Source organism: Hemitrygon akajei, chromosome 26 (genome assembly GCF_048418815.1).
Source record: "Hemitrygon akajei chromosome 26, sHemAka1.3, whole genome shotgun sequence".
Taxonomy (NCBI): Eukaryota; Metazoa; Chordata; class Chondrichthyes; order Myliobatiformes; family Dasyatidae; genus Hemitrygon; species Hemitrygon akajei.
The window spans coordinates 29,333,943-29,360,965 of NC_133149.1; the positions used below are offsets into that span (position 1 = coordinate 29,333,943).

General features: G+C 41.3%; 1 protein-coding gene across 4 annotated transcripts in view; it reads left to right on the plus strand.

Moving 5' to 3' along the window:
* Nucleotides 1–11,440: 11,440 nt before the first annotated feature.
* LOC140716682 (uncharacterized) overlaps nt 11,441–27,023 on the plus strand; it is a 77,923-nt gene continuing 62,340 nt past the window's right edge. For all 4 annotated transcript variants that reach the window (XR_012096349.1, XR_012096350.1, XR_012096348.1 and 1 more), the window contains exons 1-5: nt 11,441–11,619; nt 12,086–12,433; nt 14,247–14,549; nt 16,828–17,157; nt 17,559–17,651. Coding sequence is in view for 1 of the 4 variants with exons in the window: in XM_073029502.1 (XP_072885603.1) it covers nt 11,571–11,619; nt 12,086–12,433; nt 14,247–14,549; nt 16,828–17,157; nt 17,559–17,651 (1,123 nt within the window). In the remaining 3 variants the exon portion in view is untranslated. The remainder of the gene's footprint in view (nt 11,620–12,085; nt 12,434–14,246; nt 14,550–16,827; nt 17,158–17,558; nt 17,652–27,023) is intronic.

The window sequence follows — 27,023 nt, forward strand, 5'->3', positions numbered from 1 at the left end:
CTCCCAGTGGCCACACATTTTAATTCCACATCTCATTCTCATTCTGATATCTCTATCCTTGGCCTCCTCTACTGTCAAGATGAAGCCACACTCAGGTTGGAGGAACAACACCTTATGTTCCATCTGGGTAGCCTCCAACCTGATGGCATGAACATTGATTTCTCTCACTTCCGTTAATGCCCCACCTCCCCTTCTTACCCCATCCCTAATTTATTTATTTTCCCCCTCCCCTTTTTTTTCTCTCTCTGCCCATTACTCTTTGCCTGTTCTCCATCTTCCTCTGGTGCTCCCCTCCCCCTTTCTTTCTCCATAGGCCTCCCATCCCATGATTCTTTCCCTTCTCTAGCTCTGTATCCCTTTTGCCAAACACCTTTCCAGCTCTTAGCTTTATCCCTTCCCCTCCTGTCTTCTCCTATCATTTCGGATTTCCCCCTCCCCCTCCTACTTTCAAATCTCTTACTATCTTTCCTTTCAGTTAGTCCTGACGAAGGGTCACGGCCCGAAACGTTGACAGTGCTTCTTCCTATAGATGTTGCCTGGCCTGCTGCATTTCACCAGCATTTTGTGTGTGTTGCTTGAATTTCCAGCATCTGCAGATTTCCTCGTGTTTGTGTTAGATACAAGTTTATATGTGTTGACCTGCACTTGCTGAAAACTTGCGTCATAATGCAGATACTTCAAGCTGAAAAGACATTCAGCTGAGGTCAACATTTCTGAGACTTGTAATCATACAAATTAAGAGGAAGCAACATTACCACACATCACATGTTTATGTACTTATATCAATCACGTGAGAGCATATGTTATGATAACATAGTCCTAACCAATGCTTTGCTGATTGCAGCTTTAAAATGCAGGATGCCAACAATTCTACCCATTCATGGAAAACATGTTAAATTTAGTCAACAGAACTTAAATTCATGTATGGAAAATTTACGCTGCTGAATTTCCAGTCATGTAAAGGTAAAAGTTGTCAAAATCTGCAAGTTCAGAATTCTTCAAAGTTGAAGCCTCTCTACTTGTAACTGATTTCTTCTCTACTGCCGTCATTGAATGGAAATTGATATTGTATTTTGTAAGGAGATAGCTTGTGCCAGGATATGTTACTTATTTCAGCCAGCTTGTTTCATGCCACTTTCACTGGAGGGTCAAGGGGTCATAATTACAAAATAAGGGGCCAGTCATTTAAAAATGAGATGTGTAGGCACTTCTCTCAGATAGTAGTGATTCTCTGGAATTCTCTGCACAGAAGATGGCGGAGGGCAGATCGTTCAATATTTTTAAAGGGGACAACATAACTATCTGAAAGATTGAGGAATGGAGGGCTATGGGGAAACGGACACAGAAGAGGAGTTGAGGCTACTGTAGATCAGCCATGATCATATTGAATAGTGGGGCCAAGTGGCCTACTCCAGCTCCTGTTTTCTTTTGTTCTTCTTCCTGCTCTCCCACCGTTAGCATCTTAACCAAATGACTAAACATTTTCACTGGAGCTGGTGGAAGTGTTTCAATAATATCGCAACATATTTCTATTTGATGTGATATCATAGTAAACTCGTGTCTTTCATTCCTATTTTCTCACCTCCTTATCTGAAAGTCTTGCTTCTTTGTCGGCTTCTTTAGTAGCACATCACTTCACATTCACTCTCTCAAAATTAAGCCAATCAGTTAATTTACCTCAGAAGGTTTCACATATGATCTGAGTTGATTTCTTAGAAACCTAACTCTGCTAAATATATTTTTGCTGTTGTAAACCTATCACTTTATTTACAGGTAGGCATTTTATAAGTGCAAAAATATGCCTTGTTCAATTTGTTGATCTGTGACCAACCTGGACACTTGTATACCACAATAAGACTAGGCAGAATAATAGTTCGACATGAACTAGATGGGCCAAAGGGCCTGTTTCTCTGCTGTAGTTCTCTATGACTCTAATTCAGTAAAATATATTGCTTAATTCCTGCTTTGTGGTTACAATAGAACACCATTCAAGTGATGCAAGTAAAAAAAATCAGTCACTATGAAATACTTAGTTACAAATGCATACACAAGGTGGAGCACTGGTGAAAAAAGATAGGAACAACATCTGCAGTGCCAATAAGAGTAGTTATAAATAAGAGAAAATCTGCAGATGCTGGAGATCCAAAGCAACACATACAAAGTGCTGGAGGAAGTCAGCAGGCCAGGCAGCATCGAGGGAAAAGAGTCGACATTTCGGGATGTTTCTTCAGGATTGCCCTGATGAAGGGTCTCGGCCCGAAATATCGATTGTTTACTCTTTTCCAAGAGTAGTAATAACACAGTTCTGTACTGACACATGAAATGTAAATGATTACTTCAGACTCTGACTTGAGAATACAATATAAGTGGAGTGAAATCCTAGCCAGTAAATACTTTGATGTGTCAATTTTAACACCTTCTCTACAAATCTCTCTCAAATTCAAGTAGTCCATTTCTGATACTTCTCCCCCATTTCTGTATTTCTCTGTCTCCTTCTCAGAAGACAAACAATCCACTGACATATACAACAAACCCATTGACTCCAACAGCACCTGGACTATATCTGCTCTCACTCTGCCTATGGTTGGACACCTTCCCCTTCTTTCAAGTTCTCCATCTCCACTGCATTTGCTTTCATGATATGAATGTCTAGGAAATGTGACTCCCCCTTTTTTGTGGTTGGTGGAGCCCTCACCTGCACTTTGACCTAGACAGAACAAAAATAGAGCTCCTTTTATCCTTCCAGCACATCGACCTTTCTCATTTCTGCCACCAGCCGGCCAGATCTTTCTTCTTTCCACAGGGACCCCTCTTTCTGTGACTCTCTGGTTCACTCATTCCTCCTCATCCACTCATCCCCCTCCCTTGCAATAACTGTATAACCATATAACAATTACAGCACGGAAACAGGCCATCTTGGCCCTTCTAGTCCGTGCCAAACGCTTACTCTCACCTAATCCCCCCGACCTGCACTCAGCCCATAATTCTCCATTCCTTTCCTGTCCATATACCTATCCAATTTTTTTTAAATGACAATATCGAACCTGCCTCTACCACTTCTATTGGAAGCCCGTTCCACACAGCTACCACTCTCTGAGTAAAGAAGTTCCCCCTCATGTTATCCCTAAACTTTTTCCCCTTAACTCTCAACTCATGTCCTCTTGTTTGAATCTCCCCTAATCTCAATGGAAAAAGCCTATCCATGTCAACTCTATCTATCCTCCTCATAATTTTAAATACCTCTATCAAGTCCCCCCTCAACCTTCATAGAGGAAAACACAGTTCTCCTAACTCATTTCCTCACTACCATCCAGGAACCTAAACAGTTCTTCCAGTGTGATCACTTGAGACAAGTATGATGCTGTCCCAAGGGGTTGTCTATTGGCTAGTCTTCAGGTGGCTGTAGAGGCTGATCCGGGATCCACATATTCTGGTGCAGAGTGGGCTTCCAGACCTTTGCAACTTGCTGATAAGCACCGCATTTAGTCTGGGATGTTAGGATAGACTCCCTTAAAGGAGAATATCTGCGTGTGACTTTGTTTAATGTCACAGGCTGACAGGAAGCCACCACACAGTCCTTGAAAGATCTGGGTCAGGGCTCAGTGGCTTGAAATGCAAGACAACCAAGCAAAATCACTGCTGCAGCCTTCCTCTGCCTTCACTGCTGTTGTGATAAGTCATCATCTTCTGCCAGCTTCACTGCTGAGGTTATGGTTGGATCCTCCCCTTTGACCTCACTACCTTACCAGGAGCTGCCAGATGGCTAAACTCCAGACAGTATCGCTCTTGGGATCTCAAGCCTCTTCACCGTGACAAGGTGATGATACTCGGAGAAGAGACCTCCCTTTACAGGCGGAGGTTCACGTTTGCCTCCGCCAACCTCTTTTATTATATTCGGTGCTCTCAAGGTGGCCTCCTCTACATCGGGGAGATCAGATGTAGACAGGGCGGCTTTTTCGAGCTCTGTCCACAATGGCCAACCTATTTGCATACTGTTTCAGCCTCCCTTCCCTACACTGACTGCAGGAATGTCCTCAGCCATCTCCACTACCAAGGTGAACATAAACACTGACTTTTATCAACATCACCTTTGATCTCACCTGGGAAATCCACAATCCAACAGTATGAACAGTGAAATTGTTACACTTTAGGTAACCAAAATTCCTGTGCTCTTCTCTACTTCCTGCTGCTCTACACAGATTCTCCCAACTGCTCCCTATCCTCTACACCTGTCACCTAATTTGGCCCTACTGTCACCTGCAGTTGAGAAGATGTTGGAATGGATTGTTAAGAATGTGGTTTTGTGGTACTTGGAGGCACTTGATAAAATAGGCAGTAGTCAGCATGGTTTCCTGAGGGTAAAGATCTTGCCTGAACAATTTGTTGGAATTACTTGAAGAAATAACAAGGAGGATAGACAAAGGAGAGTCGGGGGACTTTGTGTACTTAGATTTTCAAAAGGCCTTTTGATAAGGTGCCATATGTGAGGCTGCTTAACAAAATAAAAGCACATGGTATTACAGGAAAGATACTGGCATGGTCAAAGCATTGACTGGTTGGAAGAAGGAAACAAAGAGTGGGAATAAAGAGAGCCTTTTCTGATTGGCTGTTGGTGACTACTGGTGTTCCCCAGGGTTTTGTGTTGGGATCGCTTCGTTTTTACATTATTTGTCAATGATTTGGATGAAGGAATTGATGGCTTTGTGGCCAAGTTTGCAGATGACACAAAGATAGGTGGAGGTCAGGTAGTGTTGAGGAAGCAGCAATGCTACAGAAGGGCTTGGACAGATTAGGAGAATGGGCAAAGAGGTGGCAGATGGAATACAGTGTCAGGAAGTGTATGATCATGTATTTTGCTAGAATAAATACAAGCATAGACTATTTTCTAAATGGAGAGAAAATACAAAAATCTGAGGTGCAAAGGGACTTGGGAGTCCTTGTGCAGGATTCACTAAGGTTAATTTGCAGGTTGAGTCTGTGGTGAGGAAGGCAAATGTGATGTTGGCATTTATTTCAAGAGGACTGGAATATAAAAGCAAGGATGTTATATTGAGGCTTTATAAAGCACTGGTGAGGCCTCACTTGGAGTATTGTCAGCAGTTTTGGGCCCTTATCTTAGAAAGGATGTGCTAAATCTGGAGAGGGTTCAAATAATGTTTATGTAAATGATTCCAGGATTAAAGGAGCATTTGATGGTTCTGGGTCTGTGCTCACTAGTATTCAGAAGGATGAGAGGGGATCTCATTGAAAGGCCACGATAGAGTAGATTTGGAGATGATGTTTCATATGGTGGGTGGCTCAAAGAGCAGAGGACACAGCCTCAGAATAGAGGGACATCCATTTAGAGTGGAGATGAGGAGGAATTTCTTTAGCCAGAGAGTGGTGAATCTGTGGAATTTGTTGTCACAGGCAGCTGTAGAGGCTAAATCATTTGGTATATTTAAGGCAAAGGTTGATGGATTCTTGATGAGTCAGGGTATGAAGGGATACAGATAGAAGGCAGGAGATTGGGGCTGAGAGGGAATTGGATCAGCCGTGATGAAATGTAGAGCAGACTCGAGGGGCCAAATGGCCTCATTCTGCTCCTATGTTTTATGGTCAAATGGTCTTATACCCAAGTTACTACAGAAAATGAAGGAAGAGATTGCTGTGCCTTTGGCAATAATCTTTGTGTCCTCACTGGCCATAAGAGTAGTACCAGAAGGTTGGAGTGTGTCAAATGTATTTATTAATTTGTTTGTTTATTGAGATACAGCACGGAATAGGCACTTCTGGCTCTTCGAGCCGTACCCTATTTAATCCTGGCCTAATCACAGGACAATTTACAATGACCAATTGACCTACCAAGCGGTATGTGGGAGAAAACAGAAGTACCCAGAGGAAACCCACACGATCACATGAAGAACATACAAACTGCTTGCAGGCAGCAGTAGGAATTGAACCCAGATCTCTGGTACTCCAATGCTTGTGCTAACCACTACACTACTGTGGCACCCATATGTTATTCCTTTGTTCAATAAAGGTAATAGGGAATTATAAACCAGTGAGTCTTTCGTTAGTGATGGGCAAACTATTGGAGAGAATTCTTGGAGACAGGATTAGGGTTAATTAGTTGCAGGTCATGCCTCACAAGCCTGAATGAATTCTTTGAGGATGTGACAAAACTCATTGATAAAGGTAGAGTAGAGCATGTGGTGTAAATGGATTTGATAAGGTTCCCCATGCAAGGCTCAGAAAGTCAGGAGGTTTGGGATCTAGAGAAACTTGGCTGCATGGATTCAGAATTGGCTTGCTCATATAAAGTAGAACATGGTAGGAGATGGAGCATATTCTGCCTGGTGGTTGATGACTGTGGTTTTCCTCAAGGATCTCTTCTTTATGGTTTTTATAAATAACTTGGTTGAGGTGGTGGAAGGGATGAGTTGGTAAATTTTCAGATGACACAAAGGTTGGTGGAGTTTTGGATAGTGTGGAGGGTTAAATTTTGAGTGAGTGGGCCAGTGAAGGAGTGGAGATTTGAGGCTTTGACTCAAGAGATTCTGGCAATTTTGGCAGTTGGACTGTGCAATCAAGTCAATCAAGATTTGAATAGCTCAGTCTCAGCAGAAAGCAGCTGATTGGGCAATCAAGGTCAGGTGACCAAGCAGTTTGAAAAGCTCAAACAAATAAATAGCGGGTTACCTCAAGCGTAGCAGCTTGTGGAAAGCGGCCAGTGAAGGAGTGGAGATTTGAGGCTTTGGCTCGAGAGGCTTCGATGAGAAGAGGCTGAGGACGAACTTCACTCCAAGTGAGGTATGGCCGGGTAAGTTCCTTTCAAAGGAGAAAGTTTCAAAAGTTGAGGCAAGTATTGGGTAGGTCATGACAGCTGAGATCGGCCCCGTGGTTTGTTCATCCTGCAGCATGTGGGAAATCAGGGATACTTCCAGTGTCCCTGACGACTATGTGTGCAGGAAGTGTGTCCAACTGCAGCTTCTGGCAGACCGCATTGAGCGTCTGGAGTTGCGATTGGATTCATACTGGAGCATCCGCGATGCTGAGAAAGTCGTGAATAGCACGTTCAGTGAGTTGGCCACACCGCAGTTAAAGGCTACACAGGCAGAAAGGGAAGGGGTGGCCACTAGACAGCGTAGCAGTAGGCAGGTAGTGCAGGAGTCCCCTGAGGTCATCTCCCTCCTAAACAGATATACTATTTTGGATACTGTTGGGGGAGATGTCTCATCAGGGGAAGGCAGCAGCAGCCGAGTTCATTGCACCATGGGTGGCTCTGCGGCACAGGAGGGAAGGAAAAGGAGTGGGAGAGCTATAGTGATAGGGGATTCGATTGTAAGGGGAATAGATAGGCGTTTCTGTGGCCGCAAATGAGACTCCAGGATGGTATGTTGCCTCCCTGGTGCAAGGGTCAAGGATGTCTCTGAGCGGCTGCAAGACATTCTGGAATGGGAGGGTGAACAGCCAGTGGTCGTGGTGCACATAGGTACCAACGATATGGGTAAAAAACGGGATGAGGTCCTACAAGGTGAATTTAGGGAGTTAGGAGATAAACTAAAAAGTAGGACCACAAAGGTAATAATCTCTGGATTACTACCAGTGCCATGTGCTATTCAGAGTAGAAATAGGAGAATATTTCAGATGAATTCGTGGCTTGAAAAATGGTGCAAGGGGGAGGGATTCAAATTTCTGGGGCATTGGAACCAGTTCTGGGGGAGGTGGGACCGGTATAAACAGGACGATCTGCACCTGGGCTGGACTGGAACCAATGTCCTAGGGGGAGCGTTTGCAACTGCTGTTCAGGAGTCTTTAAACTAATGTGGCAGGGGGATGGGAACAAGTGCAGAGAGACAGAGGGGTGTATAATGAGGGTAGAAGCAAAAAGTAGTAAGGTGAAAAGTAAAAGTGGCAGGCAGGCAAATCCAGGGCAAAAAGCAAAAAGAGCCACTTTTCAACATAATTGTATAAGTGCTAAGAGTGTTTTAAAAACAAGCCTGAAGGCTTTGTGTGTCAATGCGTGGAGCATTCGTAACACGGTGGATGAATTGAATGTGCAGATAGTCATTAATGGATATGATATAGTGGGGATCACAGAGACATTGCTCCAGGGTGACCAAGGATGGGAGCTCAACATCCAGCGATATTCAATATTCAGGAGGGATAGACAGGAAAGAAAAGGAGGTGAGGTAGCATTGCTGATTAGAGAGGAGATTAACGTAATAGAAAGGAAGGACATTAGCCTGGAGGATGTGGAATCGATATGGGTAGAGCTGCATAACACTAAGGGGCAGAAACCGTTGGTGGGAGTTGTGTACAGGCCACCTAACAGTAGTAGTGAGGTTGGGGATGGCATTAAACAGGAAATTAGAAATGCGTGCAATAAAGGAACAGTAGTTATAATGGGTGACTTCAATCTACATATAGATTGGATGAACCAAATTGATAAGGGTGCTGAGGAAGAGGATTTCTTGGAATGTATGCGGGATGGTTTTCTGAACCAACATGTCGAGGAACCAACTAGAGAGCAGGCCATTCTAGATTGGGTATTGAGCAATGAGGAAAGGTTAGTTAGCAATCTTGTCGTGCGAGGCCCCTTGGGTAAGAGTGACCATAATATGGTGGAATTCTTCATTAAGATGGAGAATGACATAGTTAATTCAGAAACAAAGGTTCTGAACTTAAAGAAGGGTAAGTTTGAAGGTATGAGACGTGAATTAGCTAAGATAGACTGGCAAATGATACTTAAAGGGTTGACGGTGGATATGCAATGGCAAGCATTTAAAGATCACATGGATGAACTACAGCAATTGTTCATCCCAGTTTGGTAAAAGATTAAACCAGGGAAGGTAGTGCACCCGTAGCTGACAAGGGAAATTAGGGATAATATCAAGTCCAAAGCAGAAACATATAAATTAGCAAAAAAAAGCAGCACACCTGAGGACTGGGAGAAATTCAGAGACCAGCAGAGGAGGACAAAGGGCTTAATTAGGAAAGGGAAAAAAGATTATGAGAGAAAGCTGGCAGGGAACATAAAAACTGACTGTAAAAGTTTTTATAGATACGTGAAAAGAAAAAGTTTGGTCAAGACAAATGTAGGTCCTTTACAGTCAGAAACAGGTGAATTGATCATAGGGAACAAAGACATGGCAGACCAATTGAATAATTACTTTGGTTCTGTCTTCACTAAGGAGGACATAAATAATCTTCCGGAAATAGTAAGGGACCGAGGGTCTAGTGAGATGGAGGAACTGAGGGAAATACATGTTAGTAGGGAAGTGGTGTTAGGTAAATTGAAGGGATTAAAGGCAGATAAATCCCCAGGGCCAGATGGTCTGCATCCCAGAGTGCTTAAGGAAGTAGCCCAAGAAATAGTGGATGCATTAGTGATAATTTTTTCAAAACTCCTTAGATTCTGGATTAGTTCCTGAGGATTGGAGGGTGGCTAATGTAACCCCACTTTTTAAAAAAGGAGGGAGAGAGAAACCGGGGAATTATAGACCGGTGAGTCTGACATCGGTGGTGGGGAAAATGCTAGAGCCGGTTATCAAAGATTTGATAACAGCACATTTGGAAAGAGGTGAAATCATCGGATAAAGTCAGCATGGATTTGTGAAAGGAAAATCATGTCTGATGAATCTTTTAGAATTTTATGAAGATGTAACTAGTACAGTGGATAGGGGAGAGCCAGTGGATGTGGTATATTTAGATTTTCAAAAGGCTTTTGACAAGGTCCCACACAGGAGATTAGTGTGCAAACTTAAAGCACACAGTATTGGGGGTATGGTATTGATGTGGATAGAGAATTGGTTGGCAGACAGGAAGCAAAGAGTGGGAGCAAACGTGACCTTTTCAGAATGGCGGGCAGTGACTAGTGGGGTACCGCAAGGCTCAGTGCTGGGACCCCAGTTGTTTACAATATATATTAATGATTCAGACGAGGGAATTAAATGCGGCATCTCCAAGTTTACGGATGACACGAAGCTGGGCGGCGGTGTTAGCTGTGAGGAGGATGCTAAGAGGATGCAGGGTGACTTGGATAGGTTAGGTGAGTGGGCAAATTCATGGCAGATGCAAATTAATGTGGATAACTGTGAGGTTATCCACTTTGGTTGCAAGAACAGGAAAACAGATTATTATCTGAACGGTGGCTGATTAGGAAAAGGGGAGCTGCAACGAGACCTGGGTGTCATTGTACACCAGTCATTGAAGGTGGGTATGCAGGTACAGCAGGCGGTGAAAAAGGCAAATGGTATGTTGGCATTCATGGCAAAAAGATTTGAGTACAGGAGCAGGGAGGTTCTACTGTAGTTGTACAAGGCCTTGGTGAGACCGCACCTAGAATATTGTGTGCAGTTTTGGTCCCCTTATCTGAGGAAAGACATTCTTGCCATAGAGGGAGTACAGAGAAGGTTCACCAGATTGATTCCTGGGATGTCAGGACTTTCATATGAAGAAAGACTGGATCGACTAGGCTTATACTCACTGGAACTTAGAAGATTGAGGGGGGATCTTATTGAAACGTATAAAATTCTAAAGGGATTGGACAGGCTAGGTGCAGGAAGATTGTTTCCGATGTTGGGGAAGTCCAGAACGAGGGGTCACAGTTTAAGGATAAAGGGGAAGCCTTTTAGGACCGAGATGAGGAAAAACTTCTTCACACAGAGAGTGGTGAATCTGTGGAATTCTCTGCCACAGGAAACAGTTGAGGCCGGTTCATTGGCTATATTTAAGAGGAAGTTAGATATGGCCCTTGTGGCTAAAGGGATCAGGGGTTATGGAGAGAAAGCAGATACAGGGTTCTGAGTTGGATGATCAGCCATGATCATACTGAATGGCGGGCAGGCTCGAAGGGCCGAATGACCTACTCCTGCACCTATTTTCTATGTTTTCTATGTTTCTAAAACGAGACAGTGCTGGGATACAGAGCTGGGCTGAGAAGCGGCAGATGGAGCTGAATCCAGAAAAGTGTGAGGTGATTCACTTAGGAAAGTCAAACTTGAAGGCAGAATAGGCAGCTTATGAATATGTAAACGGAATTGTTTATGCAGCTAATTCATAAGTTTTATTCATAAGTACCACAGAAAGCCATGAGCTGCTGGTTGAGTAAAGTAAAAAAAAACACTTTATTCACACTGATTTTACTAGTGTAATTGCAGGAAATGAGAGCTAAATTTTGTGAGAGTTTTTCAAAGGTGAAAAAATTTTTTGATGCAAAACAATAATCCATCGGAACTAACTATAAAGGTCATTGAACTCATACTGACGGAGCTGAAGTTAGTATAGATGTTGTGACTGGAATCGGTTCCTTTTTATTTTCCCACATTTCATTTACGTAGTATCTCACTGTTGGTTGAACTAATAACATTTAAGAGTGGGGAGAGAGCGAAAAGCTTCACTTCGAACGTAACTTCCTCCGTTCAGTACATCCTCTGGTATTTCTCAGTCTCTGCTGATCTCCGCCTGGAATATAGAAATTACTTACGGGCAAAACATCCACATTCTTTACTGCAGCCCGAACATTTTGAGCTGGTTAAGGGGGCCGAGGGTTTAAACCGTACAGGGACCGTTCGAATCAGAGAAGGATGCAATTATTCCTGAAACTTCTTTTCCTCTTACAGGCATTAGTCCGAGGTAAGTTACTTTGAGCTGACGATGTACACTCTAACAAAAACCTGTGACGAGAATCATAATTTTGGAACATTTCTGCATTTAAATGTCATTACGGAACGAATCTGTTATTGAGATAGCTAATCGATTAAATTTTCTACTCAGAGGTCTAGAAAACCTTCACAAGGTTTCGCCTCAATTAGATCTATATTTATCTAGGTTGAAAATGTTTTGCGTATTCGTTGAATGCGAATCCAGACGCTAATTCGATAACTTAAAATTGTATTTGAGGTAAAATTTTGGTTAGTATAGCACCATCCTGGAACTTGAATCAAAGTTCATCTTGGTTACACCCTGAACTGCACCCTAACCGCGCTGCACCGCTTTACGAACGCTCAGTGCATTTAAACCAAGCTCAGGCAGAATGTTGGATACCAAATTAACATAAAATTTAGGACCAAATCTGACAAACTTTATTTCTTCCCATCAGGGGTTCCAGTGATCTTGGAGGTGAACCAGTCGCATCTCGTCAGTGTCTGGAGAGGGGAGTCAGTCACGTTGAACTGCATATTTACTCATAATGTATCTGAGGCCGAATGGTTCACCGTTTCCTGGTATAGGAAATCACCAGGGACTACTGATGTTCGTTACAAAGGGAATAATACGCATTGTGTCCCTGATGTTTGTCTGCATGGATTCAAACGCTGTAATGCATCACTAAAGATTGAACATGTCTCCTTTAGTCACTCTGCTAATCGCTACACCTGTACCGTGAGGGTACCTACTGTCTACCCACCAGTAGAGGCAAAAGGCCAAGGAACACTGCTGCAGGTTTATGGTAAACTTTTTTTTGTCATTCTACAAGTATAGTTTCTGCAATGTGAATCAGTGTCAGAATCAGGTTTATTATCAGTGACAGATGTAGTGAAATTTGTTGTTTTGTGGCACCAGGCCAAGAAGCACTGCTGCAGGTTTATGATAAAACATTTGTATCATTCCGCAAATATGCAATCTTTGCACTGAACGTTAATTTAATACAATAATGTTAAACACGGTGGCATTTGTACCAAGCCATTTACTGAAACATTGATATACATGATAACAAGCACAACCAATGAGAAAGCTTATGTTTCATTATGTTTCAATTATGTTTCAACCTCAGCAAATAGGGGTAAATCGGTGTTGGTGTTTTGAGCGAATTTTGCCAGATCTGATAGGTAATATGTGGTCTCATTTTAATAGAGGATCATAAGTCAGTTATGAAGATCAAGTCTGAAATTGATATTATATTTCTTCTTTTACTATCTATTTAGAATCAGAATCAGGTTTATCATCAGTGTATTATATGAGGAGAAATGCCCTGTTGCAGCAGTACAGTGCAAAGCCATAAAATTACCATAAATTAAAAAATAAATAAATAGTGTAAAAAAGGAATGGCAAGGGGGTGTCCATTGCCTTGTCATTCATACCTGGCAAATCTTTTTGACAGCGTGTGCCCAAATTGGTGATGATCTTCAAAAAATTCTCTTGTATACAATGCCAATTTTGAGCAGAGATTATCATTGATTAATAAATAATGTTAAAGGAAAAGTGATGCCCTGGTGCTAATTTATGTGTCTTTGTTGTTATACTGTTAAGAAAAGTATAAGAGTCAGATTGAAATAAATGAAGTAAAGATAATCATGTAATTTTCTTACGGATGGAGTTTGAAGAATTGGGAGGCAGCACTGCATGCAAAGTGCCAACAGTATTTTTGCATGTGCCATCTTGGGCATATGTGCTACAGGTTCACCAGCCCATGTTTGAGTTGGTAGTCTGTACATACCAAAGTATTAGCTGGTTTTATAGCAAAAAATATTAAAAATTAAAAATTATTATTTTTAAGAATAATTTATACCCCAGTGCCAATCATTCTATTTAATATTCCAAATAGCCAACAGTTGTTTCATTTCCAATATATTAACAATCCAATGAAATGAAAATAAGTATTATAAATAGACACCAGGCAATGGTAAAGAATTATCCATTGTACACAGTTTGGGGTTTAATGGTGACATAATGGCGACAAAAAATGACTATGTGGCAGAGTCTGGAGCTCACCACATGAATGGGTGATCAGAGGTGAAATTCTCAACATGTTTCTTAAGTGCCTGTAGGGCTTTGAACCTGAGAAATGAGATTAAAATCTATTTTGGCTCTTATATACACCAGGGGTCTCGTTACATGCCATGATTTTTTGATTGTGTTAATATTTACAAATAGAATAACTCAGAAGCCCACCAATTTCCCACTGAATTGACTTATTGTGCATTAAGATTATCTTGTAATTAGTACAGACCATAGGGCTGCTGCATGTGAGTTTGATCCAACAATTGCTCTTGTGATATTTTAGTATATAATCCAATTTAAGCATAAACATGGAGTAATATTATACTTTTCCAACATATGTTTGTTCCTTGACACTTCTCACCTAAAGAATAGGTTGTTTTATCATTTGATACTACTCTTTTAAATTAATATATTCTGTATCAAGCTAAAGCAAATTTACTCTGTGAATAAGCTTCACTAACATCAAAATATATTAGTGAAGCTTGTTGACAGATACAGTCTTTATATTTTAATACAGTATATTGTGCTTTATTCTCTTTTAGAACCTCCTGAAATTTCTGTTCTGGATGGTCCTTTGGTTGTTGATAATGAATCCGTCCTCAACTGCTCAGGCAACAGGTTGTTCGCTGAGAACATCTTCTTTACATGGACATGCTCAGGAACAAACAATTATACAAGAGTTGCTAGACCAGCACTGTGGAAGAATAATAATGACATTTCTGTTGCCACCAGCCAGTTTAAGCTTGTCCCGAGAGTGGAAGACCATGGGTCTGTTTGCAGCTGTGAGATTAATCATAACACCTTCAGAGAACCAATTAAAAGTCATATCAAACTAAATGTTATGTGTAAGTATAATCTTTGTTTTGTATGCTAATCTTAAAACTCTTATTATATTGACATTATTCTCTGTTATGACTGAGATGTATTTTGCTGTCTGTGATACTGCAACTGAATTTCCTATGTGTGCTTTTGCTGTTTGTGGACCCAATTCCACTACTTTGATCACCCATCCACTTTTCACAACACTTTTTCCTTTTGCACCTTGCCTTGCTGTATACTTCAGTGTTCTCCATTAAAGTTCCCATTCTCTAGAACAGAAAGTTGATCCTTTCTGTGACTCTTGACCCACTAATTACTACTTCTTCTATGCAGGGTGAATTCCAACATTGTAATACATTCTAGTGAGTGTGACTATCTCTACACGGTTCCACTTTGATCCATTAGATTTTAACCACAGCTCAACTTCCCCCCCCCCCACACCTCGAACACCATCATGTATCATTACATGGCCCCTTCCCATTTTCACCTAACCTCCCCTATTGCTTACATTATCCAAAAAATATAAGGCTTCAGGCATGTGTACTTACTTCACCACCACCTTCTACAATCTCTCCATTACATCTTTGCTCATAGACTGCCTGTCCGAGGTACAACCCTGGAAGATTTGCTATAATTAAACCTTGGGAAGACGTTGTCTTTGGCTGCTGCTAAAGTTCAGTGTCCTTCATCTTATTCTAGTGACAAAGAATCATTGAGTCACATAGCACAGAAAAGGCCATTTGGCCAATCTGGTCCATGTTTCCCATCTAAGCTCACACCATATTCCCGCGTTTCCCCTATATCCCTTCAAGTCTTTCTTAACCATGTACCTGCCCAAGTACTTTTTAAATATTATTAATGTACCTGCCTCAACCACTGCCTCGTGCAGCTAATTCAATGTGCTGACTTTTCGATGTAATTTCAATCACATCATCACAGAGACTCCCTACATCCACTTTTTATCTCCTCTCTCCACCTTTACTTTGACTCAACTGTTAATCCATCATCCAGTCTTTTGCTGCATACAGACTTGATTTTCTGCTAGCTTGTATTAGATCAAAGAAAGATTCTCACTTGCACTTTAAAATGTACAGTAAAATGGATCATTTGCGGTCAACATGAAAATGTACAAGCTCCTTACAAACAGCGGTGGGAATTGAACCCCGATCAGTGATCACTGGCATTGTAAAGTGATTGCATTAACTTCTATGCTGCTGTAACCATATAACAATCACAGCACGGAAACAGGCCATTCCGGCCCTCCTAGTCCGTGCCGAACTCTTAATCTCACCTAGTCCCACCTGCCCGCACTCAGCCCATAACCCTCCACTCCTTTCCTGTCCATATACCTATCCAATTTTACCTTAAATGACACAACTGAACTGGCCTCTACTACTTCTACAGGAAGCTCATTCCACACAGCTATCACTCTCTGAGTAAAGAAATACCCCCTCGTGTTTCCCTTAAACTTTTGCCCCCTAACTCTCAAATCATGTCCTCTCGTTTGAATCTCCCCTACTCTCAATGGAAACAGCCTATTCACGTCAACTCTATCTATCCCTCTCAAAATTTTAAATACCTCGATCAAATCCCCCCTCAACCTTCTACGCTCCAATGAATAGAGACCTAACTTGTTCAACCTTTCTCTGTAACTTAAGTGCTGAAACCCAGGTAACATCCTAGTAAATCATCTCTGCACTCTCTCTAATTTATTGATATCTTTCCTATAATTCAGTGACCAGAACTGTACACAATATTCCAAATTTGGCCTTACCAATGCCTTGTACAATGCCTTGTAAATAAAGGAAATATCCAAATCTTTTTCAATATGTAATAACACCACAGATTCCACTCTTATGTTTCTTCTGTAATTGAAACTTTTATTGTTTCCAAATCAACAATTTATTACTTTTGTACTATTAACTTATGGGCAGATCCCTCTATGACCTACCCTCATGGTAAACCCCTCACAGCCCTATAACCCCCCTCAAGAATTCTACATTTTTCCAGCTGTAACCTTGTGGAATCTCAACTTCTTTCATGTGATTGGTGTGCTAAGCTCTTGAATTTACTCACCATCCATGTGTACATCCATAGGCAAGAAAATTATCTTTGACTAGACCGTAGTTACAAAACTTTGTTTTGGTAGTGGTCTGAACTTTAACACATAGATCCCTTGGAATTGCTGACCTCTCAGATGTGCTCAGTTTGTTGGTGACCAGCTGCTTTTATTGTCCACTCATGCATCAATTCTATCTATATTGCTTCAATCTACAATAAAGTGTGTATTGTTTTTATTGTTAGATGGACCACATGATTCAATAATAACATACAAGTTGAATACCATGGATAATTACCTTCCTATCAACCATAGTGAAATCAGTGCTGTCGTCGGTTCATCCTTGTTACTGAATTGCTGTATGATGAGTAACCCCGTTTCCACTGTCATGTGGACAAAAGTCAATGGAAGTCCAAATGGAACATTACAAACTGACACTGGATTAAACTGTGCAGAAATACAGATACATTTAAAATTTGAAGATGAGGGAATCTTCTGCTGTGTGGCGTACAACAACTATGGTAGCAGAAACACAAGCATTCGGATTAAAGCAATTCATGAAACCAATTATAAATGTAAGTATGCATGTATGTACAGTACAGTACTTATTGAGTTTGACTCAATCTCAGGAATTGAGAGCTCAGAATAATTAATTCTGTATCTTCTTTCTTGGTCTTTGTATAGTTGATGATTGTTATATTTGTTTGCATTTTAAAATACACATTCAGTGCTATAAGCATCAAGTGCTTATAATGTTTTTTCACTGTAGGGCAAATAACTTCTAAAAATTAAAATGCTGCAATTTTGTTTATTAATCCTCTAGGACTGTTGGAAATATTTAACCTGCTTTCAAATTGAATAAAGCAACTGCATTTGTTTTATTTTTATCTCTCTCACATATATCTCCAAACATTTTATTTTGTGAAAATGTTGACATCTTGAATTTTTATTTTGTTACTTATTGTATTTTTCACAGATTATCAACTTTATTATGCTGTGGTCCCCGTAACTGCAGTCATCATTATGATGATAGTGTTTTTTTGCCTGATCTGCAAGAGGCAACGGAAAGGTAAATCTTAAAATAAATCATTGGTTGTAGGTGTTAACCTTACTATTGACATCAATAGTGAGCTGAAAATGATGTGGTTTTCAATAGCCTGCATGATTGTACATTGCTTTTCAATTTTGTGTGTTCAAATGTTGAGTTGTTTTTATGACCAAATCTTCCTCTGTTAAGTAAGCAAATCATTTGAAGTTAGAGGATCGTGGAAGATCTTGTTCAATGTTTGAAATTTTATTACTTGTGCTCTTGATGTCATCGTAAAATTTATGCTAAAATGAGTAAAGATAAAGATAAAAGTATTATTTTAGTCTTCACAGAAATTATGCTCTCATTTTCTGTTAGATACTAAACGTTTAAAAGTCCTAATTGGATTAAGTTGAAGGAAGTGAATGAAAGATGATTTAAATTTTGATTTCTATAATATTGTTCAGCGTTTGACTGGAAATGATACTGAAGAGCTGATTCAACAAATCAGAGGGAGATAATAAAACAGGCTGTGACCATTATTTTCCAGAAGTCTTTGGTAAAGAAACATGATGATGAGATTCACAAAACTGATTTTCTGCAAAAGAGGAGATAAACTAGATTTCAGTTTAATTTGCTTCCGATGTTAGCATAAAATTTGGAATGAAACTACTAACAGGAGATAGTAAGATTTACTGTTTTTAAAAGCAAGTTGTGCAGGTTACAGTATTTTTTACACCAGAGAGAAGCTGCAGTGGTTGTGAGTTTAAATATATTTTGTGAAAATTTTTTTAAGTTGGATCTTTCTGGTAAACAGATAGCATACGTCTTTGGCAACAGAACATTAATAAGGAATAATATTAAAATGTAATTTCTTAAGAGAGAAATGGCTCAGTGACTAATGTGAACATAATAAATAGGAGCAAGAGATGGTTATCTGGCCCATTGAGCCTGCTCTGCCATTCAATCAGATCATAACTGCTCTGGCCACGAACTCATCTCTACCTACCTGCCTTTTCTATATACCCCTTAATTCCCCTACTATGCAAAAATCTATCCAACCTTGTCTTAAATATATTTACTGAGTTAGCCTTTACTGCATCATTGGGCAGAGAATTCCACAGATTCACCACTCTTTGGGAAAGCAGTCCCTCCTCATCTCTGTCCTAAATCTACTCCCCTGAATCTTGAGGCTATGTTCCCTAGTTCTAGTCTCATCTACCAGTGGAAACAACTTTCCTGCCTCTAACTTATCTATCCCTTTCATAATTTTATACATTTCTATAAGATCTCCTCTCATTCTTCTGAATTCCAGCGAGTACCATACCAGGCAACTCAGTCTCTGCTCATAGTCTAATCCCTTCATCTCTGGAATCAACCTGGTGAACCTCCTCTGCACTGCCTCCAAAGCCAGTATATCCTTCCTCAAGTAAGGAGACCAGAACTGCATGCAGTACTCCAGGTGTGGCCTCACCAGTACCCTGTACAGTTGCAGCATAACCTCCCTACTCTTAAATTCAATCCTCTAGCAATGAAGACCAACATTCCATTTTCTTTCTTGATAGCCCGCTGCACATGCAAACCAACCCTCTGCGATTCATGCACAAGGACTCCCAAGTCCCTCTGCACAACAGCATGTTGCAATATTTTACTGAAATAATAATCTGATCTTCCATTTTTATTTCCAAAGTGGATGACTTCACATTTACCAACATTGTACTAATACAATAGGACTAATGCTCCTATTTGTATTGGGTAATTTTATTTACTCTTCATTGATAAACAGTAAGATTGGAATGCTACCATCTACTGGTTCACCTGCAAGTCACACACCATCCTGAAAGTATATAGTCAGACCTTTATTATCACTACATCTAACTAGTGGTACTCGCTAACTAACAGCACAGTGTGAATAGCCTCTAAGAAGAACTGCAGTGGCTCATAAAGATGGTTAACCATCACCTTCTCCAGGACAGTTTGGAAAGGGCAATAAATGCAGGCTTAAATAAAGCATTTGGCAATTCATGAAATAATATAAAAAATGGTTAACCGTGTGGAATTGGAAGATTTGCAAAATTGGAATCAGGATCTACATTATAAAGACGTAAGAAATAATATGACTAGCAATGTGGAAAATTCTGAGAAACTTTTCAAACTTTGGAAAATAAAAGGAAGACATTTTGTGGGAAATGTTCAGATTAAGAGTGGCTTTAATCTGTTTAATCCATGAGTAAATTAGGCCAAAGGATGGAACTCTTCAATATTGCCTGTGCAGGCATAAATGTTTTCATTAATTCACATGATGTAGGAGCCTCTGACATTTGTTGACCTTTGTAAAAGAAAAGGGAATGATTTTGAACTTATTTTACTTGCTGAAGTTAGAGCGTTATATGCAGAGGAAATTCAGTAATGGAAAATTGCAACATGGATTCTCCAGAATGCTATCAGGATGTGGAGTTACTCTTAAGAGGATTAAAAGAAAAGGCCTTTGTTTTAGTTCTCCTGCAGAGGTCAAATGTTGCCTAACAGGATTTATGGGCAATATGACTAATGAGAAATTGCTGCAATATCTCACAAGAAGTTTTTGAAATGAAAATAATTTGAAACAAATTTCAAAAAAGAAACTATGATTCTCAGGTTGATGTTAGAATAGTTTATGATATTGTTGAGAAATAATTAGTTGTTTGAAGAAGCGAAGCCTTAAAATACAGGTCGGCCATTGAGAACAGCGGGAAGACTTTAAAAGTGGGCAGAGTTAAAAAGGTGACGGTTATTTCTTCAGCAGTTTGAACGGGGCACGACTGTGCAAGCGCGTGGAGGTCGGCCAGTGAGAACAGAGGGAAGAGTTTAAAAAGAAAACAGCTTTACGGAGCGGGCAAGTGAGTAGAGGTAGAGAGAGAGTAGAAAGGCTATGGCAACATGGGGCTTCAGCGATAAAGGGCCGAAGCGAGGTAGGTTATCTGACTAGAATACAGACAGAAAGAATGTGTGTGAAGCCAGTTTTCTGTGCTCAGTCTCGGGTGTAAGACGTCCTGGAGTCTCCCAGCCTCCCGGACGGCCACATCTGCGGCAGGTGCGTCGAACTGCAGCTCCTTAGGGACCACGTTAGGGAACTGGAGAGGCAGCTCGATGACCTTTCTCTGGTCATGGAGAGTGAGGATGTGACAGAGAGGAGATATAGGCAGGTAGTCACTCCGGGGCCTGGGGAAACAGATAAGTAGGTAACAATCAGGAGAGGGAAGGGCAAGAAGCAGGTGCTAGAGAGTACCCCTGTGGCTGTTCCCCTTAACAGTAAGTACTCCTGTTTGAGTACTGTTGGGGGGGGGGGCAGCCTACCTGGGGGAAGCAACTGTGGTTGTCCCTCTGGCACAGAGTCTGGCCCTGTGGCTCAGAAGGGTAGGGAAAGGAAGAGGATGGCAGCAGTGATAGGGAACTCTATAGTTAGGGGGTCAGATGGACGCTTCTGTGGACGCAGGAAAGAAATGCAGGTGGTAGTTTGACCCCCAGGTGCCAGGGTCCGGGATGTTTCTGATCACGTCCACGATATCTTGAAGTGGGAAGGAGAACAGCCAGAGTTCGTGGTACATATTGGTACCAACGACATGGGTAGGAAAAGGGAGGAGGAATTGAAAGCAGACTACAGGGAGTTAGGAAGGAAGTTGAGAAGCAGGACCTCAAAGGTAGTAATCTGGGGATTACTGCCTGTGCCACCTGACAGTGAGTATAGGAATAAAATGAGGTGGAGGATGAATGCGTGGCTGAAGGATTGGAGCAGTGGGCAGGGATTCAGATTTCTGGATTATTGGGACCTCTTCTGGGGCAGGTGTGACCTGTACAAAAAGGATGGGTTGCACTTGAATCTGAGGGGGATCAGTATCCTGGCAGGGAGGTTTGCTACGGCTACTGGGGAGAGTTTAAACTAGAATTGCTGGGGGGTGGGAACCAAACCAAAGAGACAGAGGAAGGGGCTGTTGGCTCACAAATAGAGAAAGCTTGGAGACGGTGCAAGAGGGAGGATAAGCAGATGATAGAGAAGGGACATGCTCAGACCGATGGTTTAAGATGTGTCTATTTTAATGCAAGAAGCATCATGAACAAAGCAGATGAGCTTAGAGCATGGATCAGTACTTGGAGCTATGTTGTTGTGGTCATTACAGAAGCTTGGATGGCTCAGGGGCAGGAATGGCTACTTCAAGTGCCAGGCTTTAACTGTTTCAGAAAGGACAGGGAGGGAAACAAGAGAGGTGGGGTGGGGGCATGGCACTGTTAATCAGAGATAGTGTCATGGCTGCAGAAAAAGGTGGGGTTGGCTACGGAGTCTCTGTGGGTGGAGGTTAGGAACAGGAAGGGGTCAATAACTCTACTGGGTGTTTGTTACAGACCACCCAATAGTAACAGGGACATCGAGGAGCAGATAGGGCGACAGATTCTGGAAAGGAGTAATAATAACAAGGTTGTTGTGGTGGGAGATTTTAATTTCCCAAATATTGATTGGCATCTCCCTAGAGTGAGGTGGAGTTTGTTAGGCCTGTTCAGGAAGGTTTCTTGACACAATATGTAGATAAGCCTACAAGAGGAAAAGCTGTACTTGATCTGGTATTGGGAAATGAACCTGGTCAGCTGTCAGGTCTCTCAGTGGGAGAGCAGTTCAGAGACAGTGATCATCATTCTATCTCCTTTACCATAGCATTGGCGAGGGATAGGAACAGACAAGTTAGAGAAACATTTAATTGGAGTAAGGGGAAATATGAGACCATCAGGCAGGAATGTTGAAGCATAAATTGGAAACAGATGCTCTCAGGGAAATGTACGGAAGAAATGTGGCAAATGTTCAGGGGATATTTGTGTGTGATTCTGCATAGGCACGTTCCAATGAGACAGGGAAAGGACGGTAGGGTACAGGAACCATGGTGTACAAAAGCTGTTATAAATCTAGTCAAGAAGAAAAGAAGAGCTTACGAAAGGTTCAAAAAACTAGGTAATGATAGAGATCTAGAAGATTATAAGGCTAGCAGGAAGGAGCTTAAGAATGAAATTAGGAGAGCCAGAAGAGGCCATGAGAAGACCTTGGTGGACAGGATTAAAGAAAGCCCCAAGGCATTCTCCAAGTATGTGAAGAGCAAGAGGATAGGACATGAGAGAATAGGACCAATCAAGTGTGACAGTGGAAAAGTGTGTATGGATCCGGAGGAGATAGCATCATCAATGGGGACCGGAGAGGTTCCGGAGGATTGGAGGGTTGCGGATGTTGTTCCTTTATTCAAGAAAGGAAGTAGGGATAGCCCAGGAAATTATAGACCAGTGAGTCTTACTTCAGTGGTTGGTATGTTGATGGAGAAGTTCCTGAGATGCAGGATTTATGAATATTTGGAGAGGCATAATATGTTTAGGGATAGTCTGCATGGCTTTGTCAAAGGCAGGTTATGCCTGACAAACTTAATTGAATTTTGTGAGGATGTGACTAAACACATTGATGAAGGTAGAGCCGTAGATGTAGTGTATATGGATTTCAGCAAGGCATTTGATAAGGTACTCCATGCAAGGCTTATTCAGAAACTAAGGAGGCATGGGATCCAAGGGGACATTGCTTTGTGGATCCAGGACTGCCTTGCCCACAGAAGGTAAAGAGTGGTTGTAGATGGGTAATATTCTGCATGGAGGCCGGTGACCAGTGGTGTGCCTCAGGGATCTGTTCTGGGTCCCCTACTCTTTGTGATTTTTATAAATGACCTGGATGAGGAAGTGGAAGGATGGGTTAGTAAATTTGCTGATGATACAAAGGTTGGGGGTGTTGTGGCTAGTGTGGAGGGCTGTCAGAGATTACAACGGGACATTGATAGGATGCAAAACGGGGCTGAACAGTGGCAGATGGAATTCAACCCAGTTAAGTGTGAGGTAGTTCATTTTGATAGGTGAAATATGATGGCAGAATATAGCATTAATGGTAAGACTCTTGGCAGTGCGGAGGATCAGAGAGATCTTGGGGTCTGAGTCCATAGGACACTCAAAGCTGCTATGCAGGTTGACTCTGTGGTTAAGAAGGCATATGGTGCATTGGCCTTCATCAACTGTGGGATTGAGTTTAAGAGTCGAGAGGTAACATTGCAGCTATATAAGACCCTGGTCTGACCCTACTTGGAGTACTGTGCTCAATTCTGGTTGCCTCACTACAGGAAGGACGTGGAAACCATAGAAAGGGTGCAGAGGAGATTTGCAAGGATGTTGCCTGGACTGCGAAGCATGCCTTATGAGAATAGGTTGAGTGAACTCGGCTTTTTCTTGTTGGAGTAACGGAGGTGTACAAGATGATGAGAGGCATTGATTGTGTGGATAGTCAGAGGCTTTTCCCCAGGGCTGAAATGGCTTGCACAGGAGGGCATAGTTTTAAGGTGCTTGGAAGTAGTCACAGAGGAGATGTCAGGGGTCAGGTAAGTTTTTTTTACATAGAGAGTGGTGAGTGCATGGAATGGGCTGCCGGCAATGGTGGCGGTGGAGGTGGAAACGATAGGGTCTTTTAAGAGACTCCGAGATGGATACATGGAGCTTAGAAAAATAGAGGACTATGGGTAACCCTAGGTAGTTCTAAGATAGGAACATGTTTGGCACAGCTTTGTGGGCCGAAGGGCCTGTATTGTGCTGTAGGTTTTCTATGTTTCTACAGCAGAGTAGGAACAGACTAGATGGAGGAACGCCACAGATTTGATTGGACTTTTCTAAATAGTAATATATTATTCTTGATATAGAAGAACATACTGAGTGTCAGTCAGAATATTATATCTATATGTGAAATTGAAGCTTAAATTAACTAGATGACATTGGTGTATTTTTCCACTGTGCGTTGAGAGCGATTTAAATTTATGTTCTCATATGACTAATGTTTCATTATTAGTGTGCTGAATTTTCTCCCCTTGCTCCTCTTGGGTCCCAGTCCCCCATCACCCATGAGTTTCCTGTTCTAAGCTCCAAGGATGCAATGAAATCACCAAAAATCCTCATGACTGGAAACCTTTGCCTCCCTCTGCAATGCAGATTGAGTGCAGTTTACAAGATTTTGTAACCAAAGCGTGATGTGATCTGACCACGAGTTCTTAGATTTCTCATCATCTTCTATGGTCTTTTCAAAATTAATATACTGCATTTTCTCAACTCAAGCATGGTGCTATCTCAGCATCTAAAATTTAAATGCATTTAAATACATTTCATAAATTTGGGCCATAGCCAAAGTGAATGCATGCAGTCTTTAGTTGGACACTTTGGTTGGAGCAGTTTGGCTGGTGGGCCAGTTTCCATGATGTACTACTCTTTGCCATGGATTTCTTTAAAAATGATATCCTGTTCTGTGTGTTGTATAACAGGACCAAGGTTAAAGGAAATTTATCTGAATTACATCTACATAGATGTGGGAACGAATCCAGTGGTATTTATCTATTAGAAACACTGTGCAGCCCATGAAAAGACATTTTGAACATATACAGGGAACATATATCCTTAAAACTTCCATTTCTAATAGATACAGCTTACTCATTTGTAGTGTTTCCATTTTATATTAATATTGCCATACACACCCCTACCAAAAGAGAATAGAAACTAATTTTAATAAATGCTTTAAGCAAAATCAAAGGATATCTTGCATCTAAGTGTCCTTTCTCTGGTTTTCTGGACTGAATTTGAAACAGATTTATTCTCTGTTCTTTGGCAGGATATTCCAAATTTTTGGCTTTTCAAGATTCTCCCCAAAAATTGTTATATCTTTCTGCTGTGAATTCCATGCTGGATGAGTCCCCTGACACTACATTAGGATTTGGTGACTAGTTGTATTTTCTGCCAAAGAGTTGCCCTTTCCATTTTGCATGGCTTGTTTTATAGTTTATTTGGGGGCTGATAGACTGAAGGTCAGTGGATGGCTGCAACAGGTTTTAAGTCAACAACATAGGCACGACTTAGTGAAAAGGTAGAAAGTTACATGCAACAGTGACACCAAATGACAACCATCATGACAGACACACATGGACAAACTATTGACTAGGATTATCTTGTCAGAAGTGAAGACATTCCATCCATTTTTCACTAGAAGACAAGAGGAGTTTCTGCTCCAATGATTATCATACTCCGGGAAGATAAGTTTAGCTGAGTATTATTATCCTAAATGTAACAATGCCAAATTAAAATTGAAGAAAATTATGTAACAATTAAAAATGACTCAAACACCTTACATATTTGTGTTACCCTTCTAAATTAGCAAAATACATATTCAGGATAATGAACACTGAACGACAAAAATGTTTTCCGCTTTGTTGTTAATTACTGAAGCAAATGAAGTAGGCTGTTTAATCTTAATAATAATGTAACCTGCTCCTTGATACAGTCTCTTCTGCTTAAAGAGTTTTGATTGAATTGAATTGAATTATCTTTATTGTCATTATACATAGGTACAATGAAACTCTGTTTGGCTTCCTTTCAGGCAATCAAACAAAGCGGTAGATAAAAACAAGACAGTAATAGAAAAACAGTATTAAATAGATAAGTAGCAGAAAATAAGTTGGAGCAGCACCAGAATATCACAGTAATGCACAAAGTGCCGTTAGTGCAAGTATTTGAGTCCTTGTGTGTGCTCACAGTTTCAGTCATTGTTCTGTGGGAGTGGTGTGATGGAGGCCACAGCTCTGGGGTAGAAGCTGTTCCTCAGTCTATTTGTTCTGGCTTTTAGTGTCCTGAACCTTTTGCTGGACAGCCGCGGGTCAAATAAGGAATGGCCAGGGTTTGTGGTGTCTCTGGTTATGCTGATTGCTTTCCTCCTGAGTCTGCTGGAGTAGATAGTGTTCAGTCCTGGGAGCTCCATCCTGACAATTCGCTGGGCCGCCTTCACCACACGATGCAGGTCTTGTCGCTTAGCGGCTGTGCAGCTGGCACACCACACTGTGGGGTTCTTGGTCAGGATGGATTCAATTATGCTTCTGTAGAATTTAAGCAAAAGCTTTTGTGGGAGTTTGGCCTGTTTCAGCTTTCTGAGGAAGAAGAGTCTTTGTTGTGCCTTTTTTACAAGCAGCGAAGTGTTGGTGGTCCATGTCAGCTGTTTTGACAACATAACTCCACGGAACTTTAGGTTTTCCACACTTTCCACTACCTCTCCATGTATATAGAGGGGGGTGTGTACTCTGTCCTTTGATCTCCTGAAGTCAATGATCATCTCTTTTGTTTCAGAAGTTTTAGGGACTAGGTCGTTGTCCTTACACCACTCTGTCAGATGATCCACCTCGAGCCTGTAGGCTGTTTCATCCTCGTCCAAGATCAGGCCAACCACTGTGGTATTGTCCGCAAATTTAATAATGGAGTTGGAGATGTAGATGGGGGTGCAGTCATGTGTGAAGAGTGTGTAGAGCATAGGGCTCAGCACACAGCCCTGCAGGGAGCCTG